Source organism: Nomascus leucogenys, chromosome 18, assembly GCF_006542625.1.
Source record: "Nomascus leucogenys isolate Asia chromosome 18, Asia_NLE_v1, whole genome shotgun sequence".
NCBI lineage: Eukaryota > Metazoa > Chordata > Mammalia > Primates > Hylobatidae > Nomascus > Nomascus leucogenys.
In genome coordinates, this window is record NC_044398.1 from 11728865 (window position 1) to 11742546 (window position 13682).

Consider the following 13682-nt stretch of genomic DNA (forward strand, 5'->3'; position numbering starts at 1 on the left):
CAAACATCAATCAGTGGTTGAAGTTCTAATAATATATCTGTTTGTTGAAACTTGCAATGTGCTAGCATTAGGTACTTTGACATATATCATTTCATTTAAATTACTTCTACTTGAATTGCCTTTTCCCCACTTCCACTCCTACTAACAGGAAAGACTGTCTCTCTCAGAGGATTCAGGGCCTCAGTAGCGGGCTGCTGTCGGCCTCCCTCCGGGTCTCCTGCTCCTCAGCGCAGTCCTCAGCCCTGTACCCGGCGGGCGGGCGGAGGCTGGGGCCCGGCGCCGCCTTCCGCTGGGATCTATTCCCAGGCCCAGGGACGCCGGCCCCACCCCAGTTGCCTAGGTGACGAGGGGCCGCTTCTCTCGGCCGAGATCGCGGGGATGTCGCAGGGGACGACTCCCTGGGGGCCGACCCCAGCAGGGCCGACCCCGGCGGGAACCACGCCCGAATCGGAGGTACGCCGCCCCTTTCCCTTCCCGGTACCGGTGCCGGTACCAGCGACCTCCGAGCGCTCATTCCCCGTCCGCGGAGTCCGCGGCCGAGCCAAATCCGGTCTCCGAAGAGGCGCCGCACGTCTGGCCCCGGCTGGTGAGCGGCCCGGGAGGGTGGCGGGTCTGGGAGCTGCGCTGGGGTCCCCGACACCCGCTGCAGCCAGGCGCCCCCCAGCTGGCCCCGGCGCGCCGTGCACGGTGCCAGCGGGTCTAAATGTATGAATTCTTCCACTGGACGGCTCCGTGCCCAAACGCCCTCATAACCACGCGCTTCTGCCGCAGGTTTTGTTTTTTGTTTTTTGGTTTTTGTTTTTTTTTTTTTAATTCTAGGTAAAATAAGTGATCTCAGATTTTTAAATGGGCCAGTCTCTTTTTGCAATTGCTACTAATTCTGTAATGATTACAGTGTTGCGATTGCTCAAAAAGTGTCATGAAATAATAGCTGTTTACTGGTGATGGACTGATTAATATTAGAAGATTGGTGTTTGCATTATTTTGCCATTTTTCTAAACAAATAAATACAGATCGAAGGACACTGGCTGGAAAATCTTCTCTAGTTATGGCTTTAGTTGCTCATCAGCTTGACTTTAGGAAAGTTATTTAATCTCCTTGGACACCAGTGGCTTCCTGTGTGACGAAAGGTTGATCTTTAGGCCCCTTCCATCACCAGCTCTCCATAATAAATGGGTTTTAAGTAACTTTACTCATAAACTTAATATCCTGAGATTTTAAGAACACATCTGCCGTACCAGATATTACAAAAAAAAAAAATGTTTAAATCTTTGCACACAGGGTCTGTTATAATTGTTCCTAGGAAGTTTTTTTTCCTTCGTTTTGTTAAGGCTCTCAAGGTGAATAATCATGTCTTAATTAACATTGCTTTGCTTGACTTCCTTATTCGTTGGTCTAAACAACATTCTTTGTGCAGAAGTGTTAGCTGCAATTTTATAAATGAGGAAACACAGAGAGCCAATAATTCCATGCCTTGCTCAGAGATATGTAAGCTGTTCCCAGTCGAGATTCCTACCAATACTAAATGCAGACCACTAAGGCATGCGGACTCTCATATGAGCCTTTTGAAATTATCAGACATTAAAAGTACATTTCAATGTGATAAACTGGTTACTAAGCCTATTACTCCCTTGTGATCTCTAATGTAAGTAATACAATTTCGAAAGTAGCACAGGAAATTTTCCAATTAAATTGTGTTATTTAAATATATACCAAGCTTAAGACAATGCACAATTATCAGTGTACACATACACATGCTCACCCACGTAGATCATGTCGTTTCCAAAAAGACTGATCATTTGGGGGTTTTAATGAATCTGGACTTTAAAAAAATACATAATTTTTTAAAAGATGTAAAGAAGTGCTATGCTTCAGGAAAAAAGAAATCATTTTATAATGGTTGAGTCAGATGAATGAGCTAGTTATAGACCTTAGATGATTATCTACCCTCGGATTGTCAGCTTGCACATTTGTCAACTTCTTGGAGGGGCAGGTATTCTCATGATATGCAATTCAGGATGTGCTCAATCACTTAGTAACAAACAGAAGAAATCAAGTTGTAACAGGGACTCAATTAGCAGTGCTCATTTACTAAGATAACATGCTAATTCGCTGCTTGGTGGAAACTCCATTTTCCGTTTTAATGAAAGCAGAGTTTCTGTAGTTCATGGGGAATATAGTTGATGCATAGAGCAGTGTCATTCGTTAAAACAAGTCCTGCCTGCCACCCATTTGTGCTGATTGGGGGTGTTGTATGTTAGATAGAAAAATGGCAAGATTCTCTCCTGTGGTTTGTTCCCAAGGCCACTACTTTTTAGGTAAATACTGAAAGGTTCTTCTCAGATCAGATTCTTTACAATGTTGATCCCCTAACAGCTAATTGCTTATGGTGTCATTTCTAATAAATTCTGTATCCAAAATTACTTAGCCAGTAGCCCATGTAGTCAACTGAGCCAAGCGGTTCTGAATTATTTCATTTCTTGCCAAGTCTATCAGAAATAAATCATAAACTTTCGGTAGTCTGATATTTCCCATTTGTTGTTTGTGGCCAATACCTAGAATAGAAGTAATTATCCCAATCACGTAGTAGGCACTCAATAAATTATGATGACTAATTAAAATCATGGATGGTCTGAGGCGTGCCAGGAAAGGTGGTTATCTACTCTATGAGTTACTCTATGAGTTACTGTGAACAAGCAGATATGAGATGCAGATCCAGGGAAATAACTTTTTCTGTGACATTGAATAAGTCCTGCTTGCCAACCTTCTGAATTCAACATCCCAAATTCTTTAGTAATATTGGAGGAAATGCCTCCCTTTACATGGTAAAACTAAACTTTTGGCAGATATCTGTGTGAATGCATAACAGAAAAAATGACAAAAATCTGAAAATAAACGTTTGTTATGCATAGACCTGTAAGTGAAAGGAGTTTATAAATGTGTACTTGGAATTCATTGATCAATTTTGTATCAATAATTTGTTCACATACTGACTTTCTTAATATCCTCAAAAATATCTAGGGAATAGAATCATAAGTAGTACACTTACAAGGAATATACTTCAACTTACATCAGAGACCTAAAAGAAAACACAAGTGATTATTTCCCAATAGCTTCTTCTGAATAATGTCTCTTAAAGTGTTACCACATTACCCAATGGGTGACGACTACTCAGTGCATTCACGGCTTTATCAGGACAGGATGCTTACGTAATTTTGAGGGGAAAGATGATGTAACCTGTCTAGGAGATCATCAACATGTCCTGGAGCAGGCCATAGACAACTCTCTCTACATTGGGTGGTCCCTAAAGACATCAGAAAACAGACCCCACTCCCTCATTACAGAGAAAACTCAGGGCTCAATTGAGCAGCAAAATTATCAGTTTCCTGCAACATCAGTGTCATTCAAGAAGTACTTATTGAAATTATGAATAATTCAGTGTAAGTGAACACATTGTGATCACATAGTACAGATCAACCTATGCAGGCTATGGGGACAATGCCAAAAAAGTCACTTAAAATATTGTTGAGAAAACAGTACTAATGGACCTCAAAATGTGAGTACACGGTAGCTGTATCAGACACTCAGAACCTGTAGCAAATTCTGGCTGTAGCATGGAGATATTGACAAACATTTAGGCTTGTCGTTCTTACTGTCGGTCTTTGGGTTTACTGTCTTATTTAAGACGTCCTGCTCCTCCTCTCCCTTCTATCTTCCTCCCTAGATGGTACAAATAATCTTCAAAATTTTTGTAATATTTAAAGTTTTATTTTACTATAAAGTTTGGTCTTTAGCAAGTCTAGAATTTTTTTATATTTGAAATGAGGATCTAATTTTATTTCCTTCTAGAAGTGAATTACTGATTATGTCAGCTTCATTTACTAAATAAACTATCTTGTCTCTTCCCATTTAGAACAGACTGACTGTTGCTATCCCATTATACGTATACATAAATGGACAAAATAGGCAGCAGAAGAGAATAGCAAATCCAAAAATATGTGTGTATATTATATATAATTTTCATGTATTACATATAAATATAATTATATATAAATTTCATATATTATACATAAATATAATTATATGTTATATAAACATTTTACATATTATATATAAACATAATTATAAGTTATATATTTTATTTTACACATTTTTATTTAAAAAATTTTTATATATGCACACATATACACATATTCATCTATATAAAATAAATTTTTGGATCCTCTATGCTTTTCTACGCACTAGTTTGTCCATTACTGTGTTAATATCATGTCGTTTTACATTCATCTTTAAAATCTATTTTGGAAAGTTCACTCTATTTTTTTTTTGACAAGTGTGTCTTCTTCCATAGGAACTAAAAAGTTATTTTGTAAAGTTCTAGAATAATCTCATTGGGGTTTGAGACTGTCATTACATTACATTTATAATGTAGGAAGGACTTAGTTCTTTGAATTTCAAAGGTTTTAATAAATCTCTTTTATCAAGTCTTGCTCTTAAACTTTTTATAATTTTATAATTTATATAGATACTATACCTTTCTCATTATATTTATAACCAAGTATAATTCAATCAAGTTTTTACCATTTCTGTTTCTAATTAGCTTCTTATATAGGAAAAAACTGACTTTTATATATTTATGTTATATAGAACCATCTTGCCAAATTTTTTATTAGTAATAACTTTTTTGTTAGTACAATGTCCGCTTTCTTAGGTATGCAACCTTGTAATCTTCAAATAAGGATTTTCAAATTTCCTCATTTCTGCTATTTAAGTTACATATTTAGTTTTCTTATTGTATTAGTTAGAACCTCTATAGTGTGTTGAATTACAATAATGTTAGCATCCATAACCTTTTATTAGTTCCTTGTTTTCATAAGAATGACTTAGGATTTCACTATTCAATATGATGCTTGCAATATGATTTTGGTAAATAGTCTTTTTCGTGTTTAGCGTTTTTTTCTTTTCAGATTTTACTGGGAGTTTTGCTGATGAATCTTAGTAAGTGCCTGTTTATTAGATATTTAAATAATCATATAATTTGTACCATTTAATTTGACATAAAAATTATATTAGACCTGTTAATGATGATCCATCCTTGGATCTCTAAAATTAATCTTATTTGGTCATAGATATAGCTTGTTATTTTTTTAGTACATTTTAAGATTTAATTTTCTAAGATGTATTTTAATTATAATTTTTACATCTGCATTGATTCGTGACTTTGGTTTATAATTTCCTTTTTTGTTAGTTCAGGGTTTTGTGTGTAGACTGTGCTGGCCTCTTAAAAATGAATTCTCTATAGTCTGTAAGTATTAGACTAACATAGAATTTATGTGTGCTTTGATTAATAAGTAAAACTACAAGTGTAAAACCATCTGGGCATGGTGACTTTTTAGAAAGCAGACTTCCAATTTAGTTCATCTTTGATCAGATCAATTTTCTCATCTACTCTTGATCAATTTTGAGAACTTACATTTTCCCAGGAAATCACCCATTTTCTTGAAATTTTCTAATGTATTGCCCCTGAATGTGACATAAATTTATTTTCTTTATGTTTTAGTCAAATTTGCCAAATATTTGCCTATTTTATTAACTATTCTAAGGAATTATCTCTTGCTTTTGCTTATTTTTCTTTCACTTTTTCTATTGTTTTTTAAAATACTGGCTTTTTAGCTTCATAGCAAGACTGTGGTAAGGTGAACGAGGCATTCTCCTTGAGCACAGAATTGAAGGAAGTGCCAAAAATCTCAGTAATCAAGATAAGTTCTATTTTAATGCAATACTTTTAAAAAATCAAACCTAATGCCTGAAAAAACCCCTGGTGGATTAAAATTTTCAATAAAGACCAGATCTGTATTACTGATTTTTCCTTTTGCTTCAGCTCCAATATAGCTTAGCACAGCACTGCTCCTGCTCCTTGGTTCATTTATTTTCAGGCTTGAAAAAAAAAAAAAAAAAAAAAAAAAACACCTTCCAAGTCAAGAATTTGCAGACCAGTCTATGTCCTCTGTGACTAAGAAACTTCTCTTTAGTAATCTGTGGTGAAATCTGTTATCTTTCTTTTGGCGAATACTTATTAAGAATCTTTTTTATATAAAGCACTACCAGTGATGGATACAAAGATGTCCCTAAAAGTTTACATTCTAGAAAGAAAAAAATATATACAAATGTGAAAAGTTTAGTTGACATTAGAGAGGGAAAAAAATTAGAGAAAAACATTACCTGGCAGATAATATCAGGCTTACAGTTTTATTACTCTTGGAATAACTCCTAAAATCCACCAGGTGGTGGAGTAAAATGAATTAACAGTGCCATTTAGCTAACATATTTTCCTAGTTGGAGATGTAATTTTACAGAGAAAGCCACAATTACATATCCACATATTTTAGCTTATTTATGAATTTTCTATTATATCTTTAATTTTTACAAAGCAGAATGTATGTGTTGAAAGATTAAACATTTTTAGCCATCTGATAGCCTTCTCATGCAAGGCACTGTATAAACAAACAAAAAAAGCAGTCTGGTTTAAAATAGGTCCAGGAATATAATTTAAAACAAAAGAAAAAACCCAGAGGCAAACTCCCCTAAAAGATGATTATATTAAGCCTGCAAATCTTAGTAAAAGAATGAGGCTCTAATATTAGGCATCTTAGCTAGAATTAGTACTGTCCAAAAGGTTAAGATTATTGGATTCTCTTTCATATAGTTCTTGTGTGACCTACTTTTCTCCTATCCAGAGATTTTTCAAATCAGATAAATTGATCTGAATGTCTGTATAATTCACTGTTCATGTATATCTTTATTCATTATTAATATGACATAATCTTGTGTGTATTAAAACACATAAAAATGATATTTAATATGAATTCAAATTTAGGTTCAAATGATTTGCCTTAAGTCATAAAATTAATCAGTAGTCAAACTATCATGAGATCTGGAGTTCCTCTAAGTCTTGCTTTTCATCATGCTCCACTATCTAACAATGTCTTCAGATGATGAAGATGAATTTAGACAGTCAGTTAGCAACCTATGTTGACATATCAAGAACTGCGGAATTCTAAAAAGAAATAAAAGCTTGAATGACTATCCCTGAGGAATTTACAATCTAATGGGATTGACGCTATAGGAATAATTATACTTTACCACTAATAAAAATATATATAATGAAAATCATTTAAACAAATATATAACCATATATTATAGATCAAAACAGTATCTTAAGCAAAAACTGGGTGCATTTAATTCAATTTGTAAATATCTGAGTACCTACTAGATGCAGCATACTAAAATACTTTTTTCTTAATGAGTTTATAATCTAATTATATGACCTAGTTTAGATTAATTGGCCCACCCTAGCTTGCAAAAAAAGTGGCTAATAATGTAGCATATTTTATTTCTAAATTAGATTTTCAAAGATAAAAATGTAGCACAATAAACTAATATTAAATTACAAACATTAAGCCAATTACGATTACCAATAAGTGGTAGGTTTGAGATTTTTCCACTTTTGAAAAAGAAAAAGATTTTGTTAATGTTATCTGGTAAACTGCCTCAAGGCAGTTTTTTTTTTTTTTTTTTTTGCTGCCCTTATCTGTTGGAACTCAATCACATGGAAGGCTTAATAACTATTTGTTGAACTGAAAAACATTTGCCCTCTTTCCCCCAAAGTCTCATAATTTTTTATTTTTGTGTGCTGCTGTCTTGCCTCTATTTCCCAGTCTCCTCTTCCATCTCCCCTTCACAGCTCTTCTCTTCATGCCCTGGCTTTGAGCAGTCTCATCCATTGTCACAGTTGCAGTTGACTCCTAAACCAACGTCTGTAAACTTGACCTTTGTGACTCCAGCATTTCTAACTAAACTCTAAACATTTCTTTCTCGCTATTAGTATTCCACCTTAAACTCAGCCACTGAAATCAACTCATCATCTTGCTCTTTAAAATCTAGCATCATCTTCCAACACTCTGTTTTTATCAGTATAAAAAGGGTTGGCCGGGCACAGTGGCCCACGCCTGTAATCCCAGCACTTTGGGAGGCTGAGGCGGGCAGATCACGAGGTCAGGAGGTTGAGAGCATCCTGGCTAACACGGTGAAACCACGTCTTTACTAAAAATACAAAAATTTAGCCTGGCGTGGTGGTGGGCGCCTGTAGTCCCAGCTACTCGGGAGGCTGAGACAGGAGAATGGTGTGAACCCAGGAGGCAGAGCTTGCAGTGAGCCGAGATCACGTCACTGCACTCCAACCTGGGCGACAGAGCAAGGCTCCGTCTCAAAACAAACAAAAAAAAAGATTTGACATGTACAGTTTTGCAGGTTGTGCTCTGAACAAAAGCACTTGGCTGAGGGGTGAGTGGGGGCTAAAACTAGACTCTATTCACAGGCAATACACTTGGACACAGAGCTGTGTCAGCCTTAGGGAAATCTTTTTAGCACTTTCTCACTCAAAAAGGATATCTTTGTCTAACACAATGGTGGCATATGTATTATTAGTATCACCACCATTTCCTCCAACTCATCTATTTCAGAAACTCGGAATCTCCATTCTTTCTCCCCTCTTTTAGGCCCCCGTAACATGACTACATTCACGATTTTCTTTTCATCCACACGGCCAAGGAGACTGGAGCAGCCCAATGCTTCATCCTTGCACTGTTTAAATGACCTCTTTGTTTAACTCTTCCTCTGCTCCCGTCTTTCCTTCACCCTCCAGTAGATTACCCTTCCTTAAAGCAGTTTTGTCTTGTCATTTACCTGCTGAGAATCTTCATGGTTCTGAGCGCTGTCTGTATTACTAGAAACAAAGTTCTCAGACTACCATTCTTCAACCAGCCAGGGTCTAAAATATTTATGATGCCTTGCACAATGTCCTGTACCTTGTGAACACTCAGTACATATTTGTTGAATCATTAAATTTAAGATCACCCACCATACCTTTCCAATGCCCACTTCCACCTAAGTCCAACTAGTCCCCTCCATGTAACCTAGGTAACATTGTGAACTGCTGATACTTACAGAACTCATTCCTAACTATCCTATCTTCATAACCTTGGTGTTGCTGGTTCATTCACATGGGGCATTGGCCACACCCAACCCTCCAAAGCCTATTCCCGGAACTCCTGTCTATAGTTTCCTTGTTTTGTGCCTATACTTGTCCTTTCTTTTAGACTGAATGCCGCATTTATTATGGCTTACTTGTGTTCTTTTCTTCTTTTAACATCAACCTAGGCTTGCTCCTCTCACTAGATGTTAAGCTTCTTGAGGTTAGCACATCTTTCTTGTTTGTATTTGCCTCCTCATAAGCCCCAGATTCAACGAGGAATGTGCAGATAATAAATATTTGTTGAATTGAAAACCATCACCCAGGTGTACATATGCCCCAAAGACAGATTGACTAGCCATTTGACTTTTCAGGTAAAAGGTACCATTGCATAATATGGAAAAGAAAAGATACCATCTCGAAGATTGTTGTTTTTAAATGTTTTTCCTGACAGCAACTAGACTATAAGAAGAACCAACTTTGTTACTATTGGGTTTAATATATGAAACGTACAATTAAAATAACTCACTCCACATTGTGTTTTGGTAGAGAGACACTGAATTCCAAGAGCATGAAAAGATTCTGTCTCCGGATTTTCTTTCAGTTGCCCAAATCACTGATTTGTTAATGGAGGACGTCGATGGAGTTCAAGAGTAAGCACTTCACTATTACAATCACACGTAGAAGAACAGTTCGAGTTCTGCATCTGTAAACGATTGTGATTACATATTTAAGCTTTTCTCAAAATATTTGTTATGATATTATGCACTGAAATGTATCTGGACTTCGAAACACAAAAATTCTCAAATAACTGACTTTTTGCGTTACTCAGCAGTCTCCTTTATAAAGAAAATACATTGCAAACCAACTTACTAATATTTACCAAGAGCAGAGGTTTGTTGATAAAAGCAGGCTCTAGCATATGCCGTCTTCTTTTCTCTTTCATTCATAAAACTGTCAATATGCACATTAACTTAAAGGATGTTCTCCCTCATTGTAAGAAGAGCAAGTTGTGTTTTCTGTAATTATAATGCTCAATGCATTTTATTATTTTGGAAACCTTGAGTATTTGCCATCCACGTGTGATTCTCATCAGAAATAATGCTATACGAAGTACCCTGATTGTGTACACGTTACTTAAAAATGTGAATACAATGGAATTTATAGTCAGTAATTCCAGTATATGTACATCTCACTCTTTAGGCCATTTATTTCTATAGTAGATCATCTATTTAGAACTTTTGTCAGATACATCCAACAACATAATATCCTAAAAGGTGTTTTTAGTAATCACCCATTTAAAAAATGATCCCACTTTAGAATGGAAGCCCAATTGGCCATCGTGTGTAGAGAGTGGGGATGATGTCATGCGCTAGCATCTTAGTATCAAGTCTCTGCAGGCCAGTCCTTGCGACACAAGCAGAGTGTCATGGACCATAATGGACAAATAGAAAATGACTCTGTCAGTGGTTATCACTGACAAATCTTACAAATGTTATAGCATAAAGATGACTCGCTACTGAGAAGGGAATATGACAGATATCCTAGCTGGAAGAAAAATCCGAGAAGGGAAGGTTTATCAAGAACAGGTGAATAACACTGATAGGCTTTTTCCTGAGCTGCTCAGCTCTAGCGCTGGCAACCTCTGCTGGAAATTGATGATCTGTGATCAGCCATACCACTTACTATCTGCATCTCTACAAGTATGAGTGAATTTAAAATTTCACAGATTTTTAAGCAAGTATCTCCTGATGATTTTAGCATTTTTATAGAAATTAAGATTTGTTAGGAATTCTGATTCTTAATGTAAGAATTGATCCGCAATACCACTGATCATGTCTTTATGTAAAATGTTATTTTCAATTTCCAGGTAACCCCAAATGTTATTGATCATTGCAATGCAAAACAGTAGGTATTTGATACTAGGCAAAATAGCACAATGCAAATAGCAGACATTTTATACAGTTCATAATTTATTTATATTAAATGTCAAGTAAAAGATATTATATTAAATACAATTAATATTAAATAAGAGGTGTTGCAAATAAGTGCTTTTTAGAATTATTTCTTCCCACATTGTAAATTGTGCTATGTATCATACTTCCTGTGATGATTTTTTAAAAATTATTGGCTCTCTTTGTTGTTAAATATCTAAATTCTGAACATATTTTTAATCTTTAGGTGGTAAGGCCTAGGATACAGTGAGTGATACAGAAGGTGATGCAGAAGTTAGCAATATAAAAACAGCCAGGCTCAATACCAGGCTGACCTTTTTAGACTGTCTCATTAATGTAGAAATCACCTGAAGTGACCTCAAATTTTAAGACATCATCTTTGGATAAATAACATAGAATTATGTTAGGAGCCATTTCTTTGTAAAACAATTTTCTTGAGATTCTTTACGTGATTTTTGTAATAGTAATCCTGAAATATTTGCAATCAGTCACTCACTTTCAATTTAAAATAGCATTATTATATAAATGGGGGTTATATGCTTTCAAAATGACAGAAATATAGTTTAAGTATCCTATCACCAAGTGACAGAAGTACGTGAAAATCATAGAGTCTACAAAGTTATAAGCCTATTTAAATAAGTTACAAGAAATCAGCACATTTCCCTACCTCTCAAAATTAAAAATTGCTCTCCATGAAAGCAGCCAACCAAATGAAACATTAAAGTATCATTAAAACATATTTCTGAAATTCACTTTAAGCAGTTAAATGTCTAGGTACATTTCTCATGATCCCTTAGCTGCTATCAATCATAAATATTTTAATGTAACTTTGACTTTATTTATAGATCCATCTCAATTTTTTTTCAAAAGGAATAAGGACTAAAATGAAAGTAACTATATAAACACAAAAATAATACTGGGACATTTGTAATAACCTCTCAGGAACTGGGCCTCCATGAACTATTTAGCTCTTGCCTTGAGGTTTATTTCTGCGTGTCATATTTAAGAATTAAAACGCACCCCATTGTCAAGAACATGCAAGAATAATGTAATATTTTTACCCAAATTCTTGGTGAGACAAAATAGACAAGTATATCACCTATCATCACTATACCAAACTTCCTAAAACACAGTGAATCATCTTTCTCTTGCCCTATGTTCTCTCATGCTACAGCCATAACCATCTCTCCCCTCTCCCCTGTTCCAGCTCCCCTTATTCCCAGAGAAAAAGTTTACATATTTGCCAGTAAAATACTGGAAACTTTGCATTCAAACCATAGCAATATCTTGCTCCAAATGCCTCCCTACATAATCTCCTTTGGAGTGAAATGACTGAGCAAAGAATGGAAATGATAAATCCTTAGCCCTGTGGTTCAAGTTAAAAGGGAAGAGACAAATGGTATTAGGGAAAGTGGTGGAGGAAGTGTGGGGGACAGCAACGGTGAAAAAGGTCAAAGAAAATTCACCAAAATATTCTTTGGCAAGTAGTTACTGTCATTCAAACACAACTAAACATTGAAAAGTAAAAATAAAAAGCAAAGAACATACGCAAATATTCAGGGCAAATATTTAATTAAAAATACGTAGTGTGCAGATGGCAAAATGATGAGTACACTTAGAAGGAAAACTAACTGCTAGAAACAGAAGAAAATGTTAGGTTAAAGCTAATAAGTAAAGAGGGCATCAATTTCACAAAACAAGAGACCAAAAAAAATGGTAAAATATATAAAGAAGAAGCTTTTAGAACTAAGATACGGAACTAAGGCTAAGAGTAAAACCAATGAAGAACTTACCTTGCTGAAAATCAAGTCAGTAATGTGGAAGACAAATTTAAGAAAACTTTCATAAAGTGTAGATTAAAGCAATTATTCGAAGAAGTTAGAATATACAGTCAACATAGTGAATCAGAAAAATAAAATCTACACTTCATAAAAGCTTTGATTTTAATATTTTAATAGAATAAAACCTACTAAATTTTTGTGGGATGAATTTAAAGCAAGTCACCTAAACAGAAAAATAACAGGCCTCAGACATTTCCTTAGCAAGGTTACTCTGCAAAAATCAGTGGTGCAACAAGTAACCAAAATTTAGGAAGTCAAAAGAATGTGATTGCAAAATAAAATATTAATTTTGTCTGATGTTTAGTTATAGTGTCAACAAGACATTGCAATATAGAGAACAACTCAGAAAATACAGTATTCATGTGGTCTTATTGAAAAGTTTACTTCATAACCCAGCTGAAAAATAAATCAGTTCATTGGTGAATTTTAAACAACAAAAACTGCCAATGGGAAATTGTGATATAAGAAGCCTGGCAGTAAGTATGGATCATTTAAAATTAAAATTAAATCCAATATGATAATAATAGACTGAAACAATTATTCTAGAACATCAACAAAAATAGGCAAGCACATGAGAAAAAAAGTAATTGAATTTCCTTTTCTCACCAAAATAAAATTGAATTGAAGCAGATGACCCCTATTTATAGTAATGCTATTTTAAATTGAAAGTGAGTGATTGCAAATACTTCAGGATTAGTGTTACAAAAATCATATAATCACAAGAAAATTGCTTTAAGAAATGGCTCATAACAAAATGCTTTTAAAAACTTGTATCATAAATGTAAAGGGTTAATATCCCTAAGTATGTGAAAAATTTTTATAAACTTATAAGAAAAAGTAACCAATAGAGGATAT

The 13682-nt window shown here is 35.1% G+C and overlaps 1 protein-coding gene across 4 annotated transcripts in view; it reads left to right on the forward strand.

The window, feature by feature from the left end:
• The first annotated feature begins 264 nt into the window (after positions 1–264).
• CABCOCO1 (ciliary associated calcium binding coiled-coil 1) overlaps positions 265–13682 on the forward strand; it is a 103567-nt gene continuing 90149 nt past the window's right edge. For 2 of the 4 annotated variants that reach the window (XM_012497005.2, XM_030798158.1), the window contains exons 1-2: positions 265–453; positions 9581–9684. In XM_012497005.2, coding sequence (XP_012352459.2) covers positions 379–453; positions 9581–9684 — 179 coding nt within the window. In that variant the 5' untranslated portion in view covers positions 265–378. Of the gene's footprint in view, positions 587–9580; positions 9685–13682 lie in introns of all 4 variants that reach the window. The other 2 variants (XM_030798157.1, XM_030798159.1) reach the window with 2 other exon arrangements.